The sequence below is a fragment of the Rhinatrema bivittatum genome, chromosome 15 (genome assembly GCF_901001135.1).
Source record: "Rhinatrema bivittatum chromosome 15, aRhiBiv1.1, whole genome shotgun sequence".
Lineage (NCBI taxonomy): Eukaryota > Metazoa > Chordata > Amphibia > Gymnophiona > Rhinatrematidae > Rhinatrema > Rhinatrema bivittatum.
The window spans coordinates 28,754,472-28,773,910 of NC_042629.1; the positions used below are offsets into that span (position 1 = coordinate 28,754,472).

The following is a 19,439-nucleotide window of genomic DNA, read 5'->3' on the forward strand; positions in this document are numbered from 1 at the left end:
CTGTTTCCCCTGTTCACTGTAAACTGATGTGATATTCCTATGAATGTCGGTATAGAAAAGTTTTAAATAAATAAGGCAAGTCTGCAAGTCTTGCCTCACAAATCTGCTTCACTTTTTTGAAGGAGTTAATAAACATGTGGATAAAGGTGAACCGGTAGATGTAGTGTACTTGGATTTTCAGAAGGCATTTGACAAAGTTCCTCATGAGAGGCTTCTAGGAAAAGTAAAAAGTCATGGGATAGGTGGCGATATCCTTTCGTGGATTACAAACTGGCTAAAAGACAGGAAACAGAGAATAGGATTAAATGGACAATTTTCTCAGTGGAAGGGAGTGGGCAGTGGAGTATCTCAGGGATCTGTAATGGGACCCTTATTTTTCAATATATTTATAAATGATCTGGAAAGAAATACGACGAGTGAGGTAATCAAATTTGCAGATGATACAAAATTGTTCAAAGTAGTTAAATCACAAGCAGATTGTGATAAATTGCAGATGATCTTGTGAGACTGGAAAATTGGGCATCAAAATGGCAGATGAAATTTAATGTGGATAAGTGCAAGGTGATGCATATAGGGAAAAATAACCCATGCTATAATTACACAATGTTAGGTTCCATATTAGGTGCTACCACCCAAAAAAGAGATCTCGGCGTCATAGTGGATAACACATTGAAATCGTTGGTACAGTGTGCTGTGGCAGTCAAAAAAGCAAACAGAATGTTGGGAATTATTAGGAAGGGAATGGTGAATAAAACGGAAAATGTCATAATGTCTCTGTATCGCTCCATGGTAAGACCGCACCTTGAATACTGTGTTCAATTCTGGTCACCGCATCGCATAAAAGATATAATTGCGATGGAGAAAGGTACAGAGAAGGGCAACCAAAATGATAAAGGGAATGGAACAGCTCCCCTATGAGGAAAGACTAAAGAGGTTAGGACTTTTCAGCTTGGAGAAGAGACGACTGAGGGGGGATATCATAGAGGTGTTTAAGATCATGAGAGGTCTAGAACGGGTAGATGTGAATCAGTTATTTACACTTTCAGATAATTGAAAGACTAGGGGGCACTCCATGAAGTTAGCATGTGGCACATTTAAAACTAACCTGAGAAAGTTCTTTTTCACTCAACGCACAATTAAACTCTGGAATTTGTTGCCAGAGGATGTGGTTAGTGCAGTTAGTATAGCTGTGTTTAAAAAAGGATTGGATAAGTTCTTGGAGAAGTCCCTTACCTGCTATTAATTAAGTTGACTTATTTTATTTATTTGAATGTTTTTTTATACTGAAGTTTGGAGTCATCCTTCAGTCCGGTTTACACTTGTAACAATGATTTACATTAAAAATTCATGGGGCTAATTAACATTAGGTAACAATGAGTAACATTGAGTGATATTGGAAGCTTTGAGTGACATTGAGTAACAGTGGGTAGCATTGTACAACCATTTAGGTTGACTTAGAAAATAGCCACTGCTATTACTAGCAATGGTAACATGGAATAGACTTAGGTTTGGGGTAATTGCCAGGTTCTTATGGCCTGGATTGGCCACTGTTGGAAACAGGATGCTGGGCTTGATGGACCCTTGGTCTGACCCAGTATGGCATGTTCTTATGTTCTTACCTGGGAGAGGTATAAGTTATTTTTCTCCCGTAAAGATGTGAGTGCCGATAACCACACAGGAGCCTCTGGATGAGAGCTCAAAAACATAAACAGATGGAATACGGTCCCCTCCCCCATCTGTGCCAGGGCAAGGGAAACGCTCACCCTCCAGGGCTTAGATACGTTCAGGTCCCAAGTGAGCGGAAAGCCCCCTTCAAAATGGTAAAGTTAGGTCTCTGCGCTGAGTCCCAAACTCTCTCCTCCCCAGGGTGGGGGTCTTAATTTGGTCTTACCTACAGTTCAGACTGATATACTAAAAAAAAAAAAAGCCACTATACTGCTCAAACCTAACAATCCATCCACAAAGAACAGCAAATCTCCCTCATTACAAATACAATTGTCACAAGAAAAACATCACCGAAATACTTTTAAAAAAAAAAGCACCGGAGAAACCCCCACCATTTCCCTGCAATTGCCCTGTCAATATAACATTTTAAAATTTCATTCAGCAAGAACACACAGGAAAGGAAAACAGCCCCAAGAGTGGAGCCGCGGGGGACGCTGAGTCCCCTTCCCTGCTGCCAGGGTCTGTAGTATCTGCCACGACTTCTCCCGGTCTCTGCCATCCCTGTCTGCATGTCCGAGGTCGGCCCAGTAATGAAAACCCCCGATAAAAGCAGCTGTCCCCATACACTGGCGCTCTCCAGTGACGTCAGCCTGGAAGAGCCGGAAGCTTAGCAATCTAAACAAAATACATTGATTTTTCCATGTATTTATTTTTAAAATCCACAGGGACCAGAGAAAATGGTCTCTCAGTCCATATTTCCCCCCCCCCCTATAGATCAGGAAACGCACATTTCTGATCCTAAAATAACAAATCAAAGGACAGTATAGACTAGAGTGAAAGCAGAAGTATGGGTTTCCCAAACCGGTTCTTTAAAAGGGGAAGTTCTTGCTCTCATCAGTCACTGCAGAAGAGCCGTGAGCCCGAGGAGAATGAGGAGGACGACCCTGTCTCTAGTCTGCTGTCTCTGGGGTCTCGCTCGAGGTGAGTCCTGGCGGGGAGCGCAGTGCTGCACAAAAGCGTTTTAAAGAACCTTTTCTTTTCTGTTTTCAGAGAAGTGTTGACAGCAAGTAAATTAGATTACAATTCATGAGTGCACATAGAGCGATGAGAGGTATAAAAAGGTGACAGTTAGGCATGTGTGAATAGCCTCTTGCTGCAGCTTCGGCTGGTCCTAATGAAGCACAGAGGAGCGGAGAACTAAGAGAGCAGTATTTTTCTGTTTTATGGTATCAGCCGGAAGTAGAAAATATCCCTGGTGACCGATTTACATAAAGCTGTAATCCTGGCTGCAGTTCTTGCTTTGTATGTGAATAAGAAGGAATGGAAAAGAAACCTAACTCCTAATGAGTTTAATTTCGTTGTTATATATTGCAGCAAAGCAGAAAAATAGCCAAGGATAGCACGTTATGTTACAATGTCTCTGCTATAGAAGGGAATACTGGCTTATTCTATCACAGGCACTAATCAGCGTGTTTCTCATGGAGCTGTGTTATATACTGAAATAGATGATTATTATATCATAGGCATCTATCAGTGTCAGGTATTCAATATAGAAAACAGCTAAGTAAGTTAGCTGGATAAAACATATCTGGCTTACTTACATGGGATATTCGGCAGCACGGCTACGCTGATGAACATCTCCGCTTTCGCTGCTACTTAGCTGGATAAGTTATAGCTGTCTATGTTAGACCTGCTTTATAGCAAATCTATCTTATCTGCTTAACCTAACTGGATAACTACAAATAATATCGCTATGTATCTGGCTAAGTTAGCCGGATAAGTACCATTGCCCCAATCTGCCTACTGCCTGGCCACAAGATAGCCAGATATCTGCTTAGCTGGATAAGTGACAGTGGCATTCGCTGATCATAGCCGGATAGTTAGCAGCCGCCACTTAGCCAGATAAGTCGGTGCTTATCCGGCTAAGCAGCGCTGAATATCGGGTCCTATGTTTTTCATGCTGTCTGTGCTATAGAATAGAGCAGGGGTCAGGAACCTATGGCTCGGGAGCCATATATGGCTCTTTTGATGGCTGCATCTGGCTCGCAGACAAATCTTTAATAAAAAAGTAAAAATCTAACAAAATCCCCCACCCTCCTGAAGCCCCCCAAGACCTCCAAAATTAATTTACTACAACCCCCACCCTCCTGACCCCCCCCCCCCCCAAGACCTGCCAAAAGTCCCTGGTGGTCCAGCGGGGGTCCAGGAGCGGTCCGGGAGCAATCTCCTGGACTTGGGCTGTCGGCTGCCAATAATCAAAATGGCATCGACGGCCCTTTGCCCTTACTATGTCACAGGGGCTACCGCCGCCATTGGTCGACCCCAGTGACATAGTGAGGGCAAAGGGCTGTCTGCGCCATTTTGACTACTGGCAGCCGACAGCCCAAGTCCAGGAGATCACTCCCGGACCCCCGCTGGACCACCAGGGACTTTTGGCAGGTCTTGGGGGGGGGGGGGGTCAAGAGGGTGGGGGTTGTAGTAAATGAATTTGGTAGGTCTTGGAGTCAGGAGGGTGGGGGGTTGTAGTTAGTATGGCTCTCACGGAATTAATTTTAAAATATGTGGCGTTCATGGCTCTCTCAGCCAAAAAGGTTCCTGACCCCTGGAATAGAGGATTATTCTATCACAGGCACCAATCCTGCCCAGCTGATAATGACCTGGCTTGGCATTTTCCAGTGATCATACCACCTTCATAATTTCATCTTCAGTCACCCTCACTGGATGAGGAAGGCAGCCTGTGGGGAACAGCAGGTACTGGTGGAGGGAGAATGGAGTTTTGTCCATTTGAATCCCCTTTCTGTCAGAACATGCTCTCAGTCTAGCCTGTGTACCTGCTCAGCTAATGATGACCTGGCTCAGGCACTTCCCTGTGGCCATAGCTCCTATGATGTCATCTTTGGCCATCCTTAAGAGAAGTCTTACTGCTAGAGAAGGAAGTTTCTTCCATCTGAACCCCTCTCCTGCCTGCAGATATTCCCAGTCTGGCTTGTGCGTCTGCCTGACTGATCATTGACTTATTTATTCAAATTTGATTCCCCACTTGTACCTTGGATGCACAAGGCACGTACAATAAAACCAATCAATATATATCTTTACACATACAATAAAAATTACAATATAAAATAAATATACATGATACAGCACACAAATGATAACCTAGCTCATTATTCCCTAATGGCCTTTCCCCTTCCATGATTTCATCTTCAGCCATCTTCATGAGCAGACGCACCGCCAATGGCAGGTTGCCACCGAAGGGGTGTAACCCCTTTGGGGAGCTCCATTGGTGACAAATGAAGGTCCGTGTTCATGTAACTGGGTATGGATTTATATGCCTTGGGTTTGGTGGTGAAGGGCTTGAGATCTGTGTTACAGAGCTAGCTATTAATACATTTGATTATATATGACTTAATTGCTGTATTTTTTATATTTTACTGTATTTTTGCATTTTGTTATATTTTGATAGGGAGTGCATTTTTCTGACTTTGTATGCCCCTTGGTTAGAGAGGGGAGCTGAGTTAGGAGATGGTTTAGTATAGGGGTTATGTAGTGATAAGTTGTACTTTGTTTGTATATTGTTCTTTGCTCTGCTGTAAGCCACTTTGAGTGCTTTTTAGGATATACATAGAAAATAGAAATCAGTATGTTTCTCAGTGTCTGTGTTGTAGAATAGAACAGTGGATTATTCTGCCACAGTGTCAATCAGTGCTTTCCTCATTTTTTTTGTTGTAGTTTTCCAGTGAGAAAATGAATATCCTTCCACCAGAAGGATAGAAGCCTTGGTGTAGAACTGACAGCTCTCTCTCTCTGCTCTTACTTCCTATTTACTGTCTGAAGGTAAAATGATGTCCTTATCTATTGCAGGTTTTGCACAAGTGATCCACGAGCACACTATGACAGCTACTGCAGGAGAAAAGGTGACCATCCAGTGCCAGCTGCTCAAAGCCCAGGACGTGCTGCAGGTTACCTGGCAGAAGGATACTGGAGACCTCAGAGGCAATGTGGCCACCTACAGCAAAAGCTATGGAGAGGTGGTCATGAAGCACTATCGACATCGCCACATTCGTGTTGTCCAGGAGGAGCCAAATGCCTCAGCAATGACCTTTGGTGCAGTGGGGCTTAGGGACGAGGGCTGTTACAAGTGCATCTTTAACATCTACCCCACGGGCTCTATCACAGGGCGGACCTGCCTTGAAGTCTACGGTAAGGTCATCGCTGTAGTCCCCGCTCCGTCTCTCTAACTCTCCTTCATTTTCTCTCCTTGAGCTATCTTAATATGACTACAAATATAAACATGATGACAAAGACCTTGAATTGTATTCTCTTCTGAACATTAATCCTGAAATTTCAGAGGAATGAATTAGAATTACACACATTCCGGGATGAATTTGTGTTTCTGCTGCTCCTAGGCACTATTGTTCCCTGCTGCTCCCCCCTCACAGGCCTTCAGTTTCCCACCCTGATTCCTTTGCTGCTCCTCCCTGCAATGGTCCAATCTGCTTCCATCCCACACGGAGCTCAGGGCTCCCATGCTGTCTCTGGCCATTATCAGAAGTATGTGAGCATGGGGAGCTGAGTCAGGCCGAGACACACCCTCAGAGCCCCCACCTCTTCTGGGCTTCCATGGGGGGGGGGGGCCTGTGAGCGTATGGCTTCTCCTAACTCAGTCCCTGGCTCTGCGCTTACTCATTTCTGATAATGGTGGAGGTAGTGCCAGAGCATGGAGCTCTGTGAATGTGTGTGTGAGGGGGGGGGGGAGAGATTAGAGGCTCTCAGAGTGGAAGGGGATAGGAACTTTGCTGCCCCTCAAATTGTGCCAACCTAGGCACAGGCCTAGTGTGCCTTTTGGAAAATCCAGACATGAGCACAACTGAAGAACGAGCTTGTGAGGTCTGGAAAGCTTATATTCTGCAATGTCTTTTTGTTGGTCCTTTAAAAGGTCTCACAGCCTACTAAATCTAGGACCAATATAGCACCTAGAAGTCTACACAATGAGATATAAACAAAGGGGAATAAAAGGGACTTATCTGCAGAGCTATATTAATTTGTCAAACTGAGTGTTTGTATTGAACCCCCCCCCCCACAAAAAACCCCCCAAAAAGTAGCCAGAAGCTAAAAATAAGCTAGGAGCAATGTATACCTAAGTAAAAAGGTTGAATAGTTCAGCTCAGTTACTCACCTTGGAAAGGTGTTGAGGTAGTGTGATTGGGTTTGAATAGGTACCAACATTTGTTAATCAAGGGAGCAGTGAGTCACTCTGGCTGACTAACTGAAGTTAGACTGTTTGTATTTCCCACCCCTCGCCCACCCACCTCTCGCTCTTCCCTTAATTTATAGGCAGGTGCCACTTTCACAAAAAAAAAAAATCAACAAAAACTTTATTGAGAATTCGATCCGACCCTGGTAGGCCACTACCAGACACATAGTGAATTCACTAATACATTTAAAGGACGTTAGACACATTCCTACTCCCATAGCAACCTAAAACTTAACTAGGAACTGATCAAAATTGAGATGAAGGCAGCTGTCCAGCAGCAAGAGGGGGGCTTCCCAGTCTTTTGCATCGAGTGTCACATGCATGATTTTTTACCCACCGGTGAGAAGTTGTACATCTGCATGCGATGCAAAGAGCTCCTGGCTCTCAGAGAACGAGTCCGTTCTCTGGAGGCTAGAGTGGCAGTCCTGGAGGAGCTGAGGCAGACAGAGAGGTATATAGATGAGACCTTCAGGGACATAGTAGTCAAGTCCCAACTTCAGACTGGCAGCCCTGGTGCTGCCTTGGAGGAAGAAGGTCTCATGATGGGAGAGCATCAACCAGGTGCAGCAGGAAAGGATCCTGTAGCAAGGACCTGCTCTCCAGGGGATGCATTGTCCTTTCACACTGAGGATATGTCCTCAAGGCCTACTGCCCAGGAGGGAAGGGTTAGGTCGGCCGTCATAGTTGGTGATTCGATTATTAGGAATGTAGATAGCTGGGTGGCGGGTGGGCGTGAGGATTGCCTGGTAACATGCCTACCTGGTGCGAAGGTGGCGGACCTCACGCGTCACCTAGATAGGATTTTAGACAGTGCTGGGGAGGAGCCGGCTGTCGACATAGGAAAATGTGGGAGGGAATTTCTGGAAGCCAAATTTAGGCTCTTAGGTAGAAATCTTAAATCCAGAACCTCCAGGGTAGCATTCTCTGAAATGCTCCCTGTTCCACGCGCAGGTCACCAGAGGCAGGCAGAGCTCCGGAGTCTCAATGCGTGGATGAGATGATGGTGCAAGGAAGAGGGATTCAGTTTTGTAAGGAACTGGGGAACCTTTTGGGGAAGGGGGAGTCTCTTCCAAAGGGATGGGCTCCACCTTAACCAGGTTGGAACCAGACTGCTGGCACTAACCTTTAAAAAGGAGATAGAGCAGCTTTTAAACTAGAACAAAGGGGAAAGCCGACAGTCGCTCAGCAGCGCATGGTTCGGAGAGAGGTATCTTCAAAGGATACTAATGATGCATTAGAATTAGGGCATCCCAACAGTGAGGTTCCAATAATTAGAAAAATAGTCCAAGTGCCTGTAAGTAAAAACTCACCTGAGCTAAAAAGTTCTAACTTATCCCTATCAATTAAAAAGCAGAATGAAAATACAAACAAAAAACAAACTTTGAAATGTTTGTATGCTAATGCCAGAAGTCTAAGAAGTAAGATGGGAGAATTAGAATGTATAGCAGTGAATGATGACATAGACTTAATTGGCATGAGACTAAATGCACAATTGAATCTTTATGGGTAGAAATCCCTTGTGTGTCGGGGAAGACTATAGTGATAGGGGTATACTACCGTCCACCTGGTCAAGATGGTGAGACGGATAGTGAAATGCTAAGAGAAATTAGGGAAGCTAACCAAATTGGTAGTGCAGTAATAATGGGAGACTTCAATTACCCAATATTGACTGGGTAAATGTATCATCGGGTCACGCTAGAGCAGACCTGGGCAAGGGGCAGCCCGCGGGCTGAATCCGGCCCGCCCACTGCTGAGAGCAGACGGGGAATGAGGCACTGCTGCCTTCCCTTGCAGAGGGAAGGCAGCAGTTCATTCTCCGCTCCCTCGCTCCCCGATTGGCCGGCCAATCGGGGAGCGAGGGAGCGGAGAATGAACTGGTTTTTGTTTTTTTTTTTTTTACAGCGTCCGGGAGGAGGGAGTGACTCGAGCGAAGACACGCTGTCCGATTGGCCGGTGCTGGCCAATCGGGCAGCGGGTCTTCGCTCGAGTTTCTTTCCTACATATGTCACGGAGTTTTTTGCCGGTCCGAGGCACGCGCTCCCGGTCTCTCCCGCTGCCGTTGCCGCTGGGCTGTCAGCACGTTCAAGCCCAGTGGGAACGGCAGCGGTGTTGGAAGAAGCTGTGGCACCCGCGGCTGGCCTTTTCTTCTTCCCGCGCCTGCCCCCCTCCCGTGACCCGAAACAGGAAGTGATACACGGAGCGGTGTGCGGGAAGGAGAAAGAGCCGTGCCGCGTTGGCTGCAGCATCGGCCCCCGAGCAATTGAACCAGCCGGCAATCGAGAAAGGAGTCGGCAGCATGAGCCCCCGCAGGCCAAGAAAGAAGAATCCCTTCGGCCGTGGGAGGCTCATGCTGCTGACTCTTCTCGATTGCCGGCTGGTTCAATTGCTCGGGGGCCGATGCTGCAGCCGACGCGGTACGGCTCTTTCTCCTTCCCGCGCACCGCTCCGGGTATCACTTCCTGTTTCGGGTCACGGGAGGGGAGGCAGGCGCGGGAAGAAGAAAAGGCCCAGCGGCGGGTGCCACAGCTTCTTCCAACACCGCTGCCGTTCCCACTGGGCTTGAACGTGCTGACAGCCCAGCGGCAACGGCAGCGGGAGAGACCGGGAGCGCATGCCTCGGACCGGCAAAAAACTCCGTGACATATGTAGGGGGAAGAGGAAGTAAGAGAGAGTGAGAAGCAGCCAGCCAGCCTGTGTGTGATTGACTGGTCAGAGAGCTGATGTGTGTGTGTGTATGTGAGAGACAATGAAAGTGATTGCTCAGGGAGATGACTGATGTGTATGTGAGAGTGTGAGACATTAGTCAGGGAGGTGACTGATGTGTGTGTGTGAGAGAAAAAGCATGGAAGTGAGAAGTCTGGGTATGTGGGAAAGCATGGGAGTAAGAAGCCTGGTGTTGTGGGGGGTGAAAGAAAGCATGGGAGTGAGAAGCCTGATTATGTGAGAGAGAGCATGGGAGAGGGAAGCCTGTGTGTGTGTGCGCATGCATGAGCGAGAGACTGGTTGGTAAGGTGACTGTGTGTGTGAGAGAAAGAGACTGGTGTGTGTGTCAATATGAGAAAAAGAATGTGATTCAGGGAATGAGAAGCCTGTGCACATGGAGAGCGAGCATGGAAATGAGAGAGAGACTGTGTGTGTGTGTGAGAAAAAGCATGGAAGTGAGAAGTCTGGGTATGTGGGAAAGCATGAGCATAAGAAGCCTGGAGTTGTGGGAGTGAGAAACCTGGGTGAGTGTGCATGCATGAGAGAGAGAGACTGCTTGGTAAGGTGACTGTGTGTGTAAGAGAAAGAGACTGGTGTGTGTGTGTCAATATGAGAAAAAGAATGTGATTCAGGGAATGAGAAGCCTATGCACGTGGAGAGTGAGCATGGAAATGAGAGAGACTGGTGTGTGTGTAACAGAGAGAAAGTGATTATGGGAATGAGAAGCCTGTGCATGTGAAGAGAGTGAGCATGAGAGTGAGAAACCTGGGTGTGTGTGAGACACAGCATGGGAGGGAGAAGCCTGTATATCTGAAAGAGAACTTGGGAGTGGGAAGCCTGTGTGTGTGTGTATGCATGAGTGAGATCAGGTGACTGGTGTGTGTGTGTGTGTGAGAGAGAGAGAAAAAGTGATTATGGGAATGAGAAGCCTGTGCATGTGAAGAGTGAGCATGGGAGTGAGAAACCCGGGTGTGTGTGAGACACATCATGGGAGGGAGAAGCCGGTATATCTGAAAGAGAACATGGGAGTGAGAGACGTGTGTGTGTGTGTGTGTGTGTGTGTGAGAGAGAGAAAGAAAGTGATTTTGGGAATGAGAAGCCTGTGCATGTGGAGAGAACAAGCATGGGAGTGAGAGACTGGTGAGTGAGTGTGTGTGTGTGTGTGTGAGAGAGACAGAGAAAGTGATCATGAGAGTGAGAAGACCATATATGCAAGTAGAACATGGGAGTGGGAAGCCTGTGTGTGTGTGTGTGTGTGTGTGTGTGTGTGTGTATGGCATGAGAGAAACTGTTCAGGAAGGTGACTGGTGTGTGTGTGCCAAAGACTGTTTGGGAGATGATTGGTGTGTGAGAGACAGAAACTGGTCATGGGGGCATGACTGGTATGGTGTGTGTGTGTGAGAGACATGGGCACTAAGGAAGAGGACCATAAGTATAGAGCTTAGCTTCTACTGCTGCTTCTGGTGAGTGCCATGGCCTGCAGGGGAGGAGAGTAGGAGAGCTGCTGGAGGGGGTAAGTAAAGGTGGCTTTAAGTTTATTTTTCTTGACTGCCATTTTAATTGTGTGATGTCTGCTTTTTTGAAATATTTTATTGGTGTTTGGAGAATGTTTAATAGTTTTTATGAGTTTTTAATTGTTGGATGTTATTCTGTTCATAGCTGTTTAGAAACATTTATTCTGCTTATTAGTATAGTTTTACAATTATTTCTGTTTGGGGATCTATAGCTGCTTGTTAGTTCTGTTTTCCTAATAAGAGGTGTATTGGTGTTTAGGGTCTGATGTAATATTTGTAGTGTTGCCTTTTCATAGATAGGGTTGCTCCTGTTTGAGTGTATTCCATAACACAGGTGTAACTGTGTGCGGATTAGTTTATGTGCATTACTACAGATCCTGGGAGTATGTTAGGTCGGTTCTGTGTCTGTTACCGAGATGAGAGATTTTGCTAGCATGTAAGCGTTTGTATCGGTCTTATTTGTTGTGTTTTCTCAGAGGACATACATTGGTGGTAAACTGCTGTCTTTTCATAAGTAGGGCTATTGAGAACTGAGTTAATTATATTAGTCCGGCCCTCTAAAACCATCCCAATTTCTCATGCGGCCCCATGGGAAAATTAATTGCCCACCCCTGCGCTAGAGAGATAACGTTCCTGGATGGAATAAATGATAGCTTTATGGAGCAATTGGTTCACGAACCGACGAGAGAGGGAGCAATTTTAGATCTAATTCTCAGTGGAGCACAGGACTTGGTGAGAGAGGTAACGGTGGTGGGGGCCGCTTGGCAATAGTGATCATAATATGATCAAATTTGATTTAATGACTGGAAGAGGAACAGTGTGCAAATCCAAGGCTCTCGTGCTAAACTTTCAAAAGGGAAACTTTGATAAAATGAGAAAAATTGTTAGAAAAAAACTGAAAGGAGCAGCTACAAAAGTAAAAAATGTCCAAGAGGCATGGTCATTGTTAAAAAATACCATTCTAGAAGCACAGTCCAGATGTATTCCACACATTAAGAAAGGTGGAAAGAAGGCAAAACGATTACCGGCATGGTTAAAAGGGGAGGTGAAAGAAGCTATTTTAGCGAAAAGATCTTCATTCAAAAATTGGAAGAAGGATCCAACAGAAGAAAATAGGATAATGCATAAACATTGGCAAGTTAAATGTAAGACATTGATAAGACAGGCTAAGAGAGAATTTGAAAAGAAGTTGGCTGTAGAGACAAAAACTCACAGTAAAAACTTTTTAAAATATATGCAAAGCAGAAAGCCTGTGAGGGAGTCAGTTGGACCGTTAGATGATCGAGGGGTTAAAGAGGCACTTAGAGAAGATAAGGCCATCACGGTAAGATTAAATGATTTCTTTGCTTCGGTGTTTACCGAAGAGGATGTTGGGGAGGTACCCGTAATGGCGAAGGTTTTCATGGGTAATGATTCAGATGGACTGAATCAAATCACGGTGAAACTAGAAGATGTGGTAGGCCTGAGACAAACTGAAGAGTAGTAAATCACCCGGACCGGATGGTATACACCCCAGAGTTCTGAAGGAACTAAAAAATGCAATTTCAGACCTATTAATAAAAATTTGTAACTTATCATTAAAATCATCCATTGTACCTGAAGACTGGAGGATAGCAAATGTAACCCCAATATTTTAAAAAGGGCTCCAGGGGCGATTCGAGAAACTACAGACCGGTTAGCCTGACTTCAGTACCAGGAAAAATAGTGGAAAGTGTTCTAAACATCAAAATCACAGAACATATAGAAAGACATGGTTTAATGGAGCAAAGTCAGCATGGCTTTACCCAGGGCAAGTCTTGCCTCACAAATCTGCTTCACTTTTTTGAAGGAGTTAATAAACATGTGGATAAAGGTGAACTGGTAGATATAGTATACTTGGATTTTCAGAAGGCATTTGACAAAGTTCCTCATGAGAGGCTTCTAGGAAAAGTAAAAAGTCATGGGATAGGTGGCGATGTCCTTTCATGGATTGCAAACTGGCTAAAAGACAGGAAACAGAGTATGATTAAATGGACAATTTTCTCAGTGGAAGGGAGTGGACAGTGGAGTGCCTCAGGGATCTGTATTGGGACCCTTACTTTTCAATATATTTATAAATGATCTGGAAAGAAATACGACGAGTGAGATAATCAAATTTGCAGATGACACAAAATTGTTCAGAGTAGTTAAATCACAAGCAGATTGTGATAAATTGCAGGAAGACCTTGTGAGACTGGAAAATTGGGCATCCAAATGGCAGATGAAATTTAATGTGGATAAGTGCAAGGTGATGCATATAGGGAAAAATAACCCATGCTATAATTATACAATGTTGGGTTCCATATTAGGTGCTACAACCCAAGAAAGAGATCTAGGTGTCATAGTGGATAACACATTGTAATCGTCGGTGCAGTGTGCTGCGGCAGTCAAAAAAGCAAACAGAATGTTGGGAATTATTAGAAAGGGAATGGTGAATAAAACGGAAAATGTCATAATGCCTCTGTATCGCTCCATGGTGAGACTGCACCTTGAATATTGTGTACAATTCTGGTCGCCGCATCTCAAAAAAGAAATAATTGCGATGGAGAAGGTACAGAGAAGGGCTACCAAAATGATAAGGGGAATGGAACAACTCCCCTATGAGGAAAGACTAAAGAGGTTAGGACTTTTCAGCTTGGAGAAGAGACTGCTGAGGGGGGGATATGATAGAGGTGTTTAAAATCATGAGAGGTCTAGAACGGGTAGATGTGAATTGGTTATTTACTCTTTCGGATAATAGAAAGACTAGGGGGCACTCCATGAAGTTAGCATGGGGCACATTTAAAACTAATCGGAGAAAGTTCTTTTTTACTCAACGCACAATAAAACTCTGGAATTTGTTGCCAGAGGATGTGGTTAGTGCAGTTAGTATAGCTGTGTTTAAAAAAGGATTGGATAAGTTCTTGGAGGAGAAGTCCATTACCTGCTATTAAGTTCACTTAGAGAATAGCCACTGCCATTAGCAATGGTTACATGGAATAGACTTAGTTTTTGGGTATTTGCCAGGTTCTTATGGCCTGGATTGGCCACTGTTGGAAACAGGATGCTGGGCTTGATGGACCCTTGGTCTGACCCAGTATGGCATTTTCTTATGTTCTTATGTGTTAATCAGTAATTAATCCTTTGGGGAACACAATTTGTAGGTGGGGAAGCCAAATTCTTACACTCACGCAGTCACACAGTAAAAATCTGTGTGCAGTTGCATGCAAACTCTTCCCTGGTGCAAAAAAGGGGGTGAGACAAGGAAGAGAGAGTACCTGCCAAGTCTTGTTCGCATGGGGATTTCAGAACCTGTTTTAAAGGAAGTGCAACACACAAAAGTACCCATGGTCCCTGCCAGCCCCAAATTATCATAGGGAAGTGCCTTAAAGCATTTCCCTTTGCAAATGAGTTTGCAGGTTCTGCTTGCCTGTAAGTTCCCTGCAGGGTTTAAAAATGACCCCCATCAGACTCAGAGTAACTGTAGCAGATGTCTTCAGTTCTCAACAGAGTGGACACACCAGAAGGAGTACAGAGAATGAGATGGGATTTAAGGAAGCTGGAAGAGTGGTTGAACATGTGGCAGCTGGGATTCAATGCCAAGAAATGCAGAGTCATGCATCTGGGGCTTGGTAATCCAAAAGAACTGTATGTGTTGGGGGGTGAAGGGCTGATGTGCACAGAGCAGGAGAGAGACCTGAAGTCGACGAAGCAATGTGACATGGTGATAGACAAAGCCAGAAGAGTGCTGGGCTGCATAGAGAGAGATGAATATCGAGTAACAAAAAAAGAGGTGATAATCCCCTTGTACAGGTCCTTGGTGAAGCCTCACCTGGAGTACTATGTTCAGTTCTTTCTGGAGCCCGTATCTCAAAGGAGACAGAGGCAGGATGGAGGCGATCCAGAGAAGGGCGACCAAAATGGTGGGTGGTCTCCATCGAATGACTTATGAGGAGAGATTGAAGAACCTGAATATGTATACCCTGGAGGAGAGGAGGAGTAGGGGTGATATGATACAGACCTTCAGATACCTGAAAGGTTTTAATGATCCATGGTCGTCAACAAACCTTTTCCATTTGAAACTCCAGGGAGGAAGACTTAGAACCAATGTCAGGAAATATTTCTTCACTGAGAGGGTGGTGGATGCCTGGAATGCCCTTCCGGAGGAAGTGGTGAAGACTAAAACTGTGAAGGATTTCAAAGGGGCATGGGATAAACACTGTGGATCCCTAAAAGGCTAGAGGATGGGAATAAATAAAAAAACTAAACCTGCATGGAGCGGCAGTTACTACCTTGGGAAGCTTTCTGGGCACACTAGATGGATCATTTTGGTCTTTTTCTGCCGTCATTACTATGTTACTATGTTTGACATCTTTGAGATATTCACCCAGCTTCTGCTAATGAGCTTAACTGTGCGGTCCACAATTTGTAAGTCTGTGCCAGATATCAGATAACACTTTTTTTTTTTTTTTTAGAGGAATTCAACAATAAAGCTTTTTCAGCATATACAGGAGTGCAAGTATTAGAGAAAGCTGTAAGGAACACAGTGAACGCTGCTGTGGCAGTGCTAGAGAACCCAAAGGTTTGGGACCCCAATATTTTTCAGTTCTTATTGATGATTAATATATTTGTCAAACTATTCTCAGTGACAAATAACAATCCATGGAAAGAATACAAAATGGCTGTTAGGAGAATTAAGAGGGTCAAAAAATGATTAGAAATCAGGCTTTGATCTTTTCTCTTTCACTGAGTCTTTTTTTTTTCTCTCTCCTTTTGCTTTTCTATGATAGGGAAGGGTTTACTTTTTATTACATTAACTTCTCAAATCAGAACCAATAAATCCTGACTGTTAGTTAAGTCTTGGTGTTTGGGCAGGACAGGACGCTGATACCGGGGAAACTCACTGGTGCTGTGACATTAAGAGAGGGGCAGAAGCCCGCTGGTCACATCAGGCGGGAGCTTGGGGAATCGAGGAGCTATACAGCTTCTGGCAACCCTGACACAAATCTGGAGTTTCCACTCACAGCTTGTGAAACCTCCCACAATAACTTTGGTTTAGATTTGCATCTACTGATGCTAAAATGAGGCTGCAGGGGAAATCCACCCTTTTGCTTTCATGTCTGGCTTTTCAGCTGGTTTACAATAACAGGAGGGGATTACTCCAGCAATCATCTTTTATCAATCATCTTTTATCAATCCAAGCTGGGAAATCCCAGCATGTATGGAGAGTACAAATAATGAAAGGAAAATCGATGGAGTGAAACGAGAAAAGGATGCCTGTGGGGAAGGCAGAGGCGGTGAGAGGGCGAAGGGGGCTAGGGCTGAGAGCAAAAGGAGAGAGAGAGAGAGAATGGTGGGAAAGAGAGGAAGAACAGAAAATAAATGTGACAGAGCGAGAGAGAGAGAGAGGAGGCGAGAATGATGGATGTGGGGTAATATAACCATGGACGCCAATATACAGCACCGCTTAGCTGGTAGCTCCTCCACTTACACCCCTGTCCCGCCCAACACTTAGCTGGATAAGCGGGGCTGCTGGACACAGCCAAATATTTAAACGCAGCCATTTAGCCGGATAAGTCCCCATTTAACTGTGAAGTGCTGATCAATGTCAGGCTCCTCATTTCTAAACTGAATAAAGAACGTTTACTGTGGGGTTTTTTGTTTGTTTGTTTGTTTTAATATAGGAGAATCCAACTGTTTCTGCAGTTCATAAACCCATTGATCACAGTGGAAGCTAAAGATAGATCACATTATTCTTATTATACCTGGGTGATACCTCAGTTAATCCGGGAATCTCATCCCCCCAAAATTCTACAATCTGTGCCAAAAGCCCTACAGCACTTTTACCTAATCCTGAGCTGGTCTGGCTGCTAATCCCCTGCCCTCAATGCTAACAGTCACTGCTCTGCAGCTGATTCTCAGGTGCAGTTCTTCCTTTTATTAAAACTGCAACACTACTCAGGAGGTAAAGCCCACAGAACATTTATTCTTCCCATCCCAGAGGGGAATGAAAATCCCAGCTTCCCACGGGCACATCCACAAACGCTGCGGAGCCTGGAGAGAGGATAGGGAGAATCAGTGCCAGTGCATGACTGTCGCTGCTCCCCAAGCATTTCCCACATCCATCATTTGCTGAAGTCTGAAAGTGGGGTTTGGGAAACGGACAGCAGCAGCTGAGAGAGCTTCCTAGCAAAGGGATACATTTACACCAACTTCTCCATTTCAGTTTCTGCCATGTGAGATGAGGTGAGGGTGGCAATTGTTTCAGCAGAAAGTGAAAATAAAGTTATTCAAAACAACTTCACTGTTTTATATTTTTTTTTTTTCAAGTAAGACTATGATTCAGCTTCTGAGTTAATGTTAATTCCCTGAGAGTTAGCTAAAATCCCCCAGGCTGGTCAGCAGATTTAACTGTGTTATTTTGATTTTCACAAGCAGTCACCTTTTGAACGTAATTCTTCCAAACACAAAAGCATTTTTAGTACCTGCTATGCTGTGGGAAGACAACCCTTTTTCTATTCCTTGTTATGAGGTGGCCTTTTACTGGTTTACTTTCTTCACTAGGACTCTCGCAAATACTAGGCTTAAACAAAAGATTGAATTGCATGGAATTTGTTTCTAGGACCCATCACAAGAGTTTGTTTCAGCATTCACCAAGGACACCTGGGTCTGGGACTGACCTTGCGGTATCTCCCCTAGGGCAGACTCTGTCAGTCCTCACGTTCTTGGCACGTGGTGCTGCCTCCACCTGGGGAAGAAGGAATTAATGGGTTGGAGTTCCCTCCCTTCAAACCAGCAATCAAATAGGTCTGTGGACAAGGCTGGCAGTATATACAGGTTTACTAGACTATATATAAGTATTTACATTTCTATGTGACTATGTACATCGCTAATAGGAAGTTAAACAGCACACTTATCTACTTGTGGTTAATAGTCTCAGGCCATACATTTCTACAGGGTAGCAAGAACATTTAATATTTGGCAATTAGGGGTTGTTTGCCCCCACAGTGTGTTACCATATAGAATACAAGGGACCTCTTGCGTTCCCGCTTAATCAAGTGTTATTATCCTTCCCTTTTTTTCCCAAGTCTCATCCATATGAAAAGATGCAACTGGGCTTGTGGGCAGTGTTAGCCTGGGAGATTGGTTGTATCTCAACCACTGCCATCTCCTTGGTGCTACTTCTGCTCTGCTGAAAGGTCCATGACAACACTTGGATACATGCCCTCTTGGGGCCCTGATTCTGTCTCCCAGTCTATCGCTGGGGTCCACATCCTCCTGGGGGGACCTGATTCTACCTCCTGGAAAGCTGCTGGGGTCCACACCCTCCTGGGGAACCCAATGTTATAATTAGTGAGGTTTGGGTGGACCCTTGGACACTGTGGCAGCTGACCACACCCAAGGGGGGAAGTCCCGTGAGGGGCCACAGGTCAGGCTCAGCTCTTGGACACACACAGATTATATCTTTATTTAGACAGTTTGAGAAGCCACCAGAGGTGGCGGTAGTGAGTAGAAGACATAGACCGGCTGGGCTAGTATTCCCCAGGGCGCTGGAATAGCGGCTCCTCTGGTAGCAGTGCTGTAGTGGAGTACCAGAGCGAGTACCAGATTCCTGGGAGCAGAGAGACTCGTTGGCAAAGTACACAGCAGTTCCACGTCGGAGATAGCACTGGTGCTGGAATGGAGGCAGGCCCTCGAGGAGCGAGTACCTGGTTCCAGGGAGACAGCTCTGAGGATTGGATGATAGTAGTACTCACTGATGGTGTCTGTAGCAAATTCTTCCAAGTAGAAAAGGAGATAGATGCAGGCAGTGGGTCAGGGAAAGTGGGCCCTCAAGGAGCGAGTACCGGTTACCTGATAGTGACCTGAAAGAAGCAAAAGAGGCCCCCAAGGAGCAGGTACCCCGTTAGCAGAAAGAGTCCAATGGAAGTTGGAGAGGCAGAGTAGCTGGGTACGGAGAGCGAATCCCATCTGTAAGAATCCCCCTTGCTAACTCAACGGCTAGCAATAAATATCTGGGCAGCGTGTGCCCCTGAGGCACACGCCAATGAGGAAATAAGAACGAGGGCCATGTGGCGTGTGCACCCTAAGGTACCTATAGATCATGGCAGGAGGCAGCGCCCAAGCCGGTCCGGGGACACCAGAGAGGACAGCAGGCAGACACTGCGGCAGCCAGGCGTCCGTGAAGCGCAGGAGGAGCCGCAGAAAAGGAAAGGTGGGCGGAGTGAAGCCGTCGGGAAGTGACAGTCGCAACACCCAACTGCACTTCTGGACTCCTGGGGGACCACTCAATCTGTTGGTGGGGT

General features: G+C 45.4%; 1 protein-coding gene across 3 annotated transcripts in view; it reads left to right on the plus strand.

Moving 5' to 3' along the window:
* LOC115076798 (OX-2 membrane glycoprotein-like) overlaps positions 1-19,439 on the plus strand; it is a 43,054-nt gene that overhangs the window by 11,281 nt on the left and 12,334 nt on the right. For 2 of the 3 annotated variants that reach the window (XM_029578692.1, XM_029578693.1), the window contains one exon: positions 5,527-5,865. In XM_029578692.1, coding sequence (XP_029434552.1) covers positions 5,556-5,865 — 310 coding nt within the window. In that variant the 5' untranslated portion in view covers positions 5,527-5,555. Of the gene's footprint in view, positions 1-2,402; positions 2,647-5,526; positions 5,866-19,439 lie in introns of those variants that run through there. The other variant, XM_029578691.1, reaches the window with a different exon arrangement.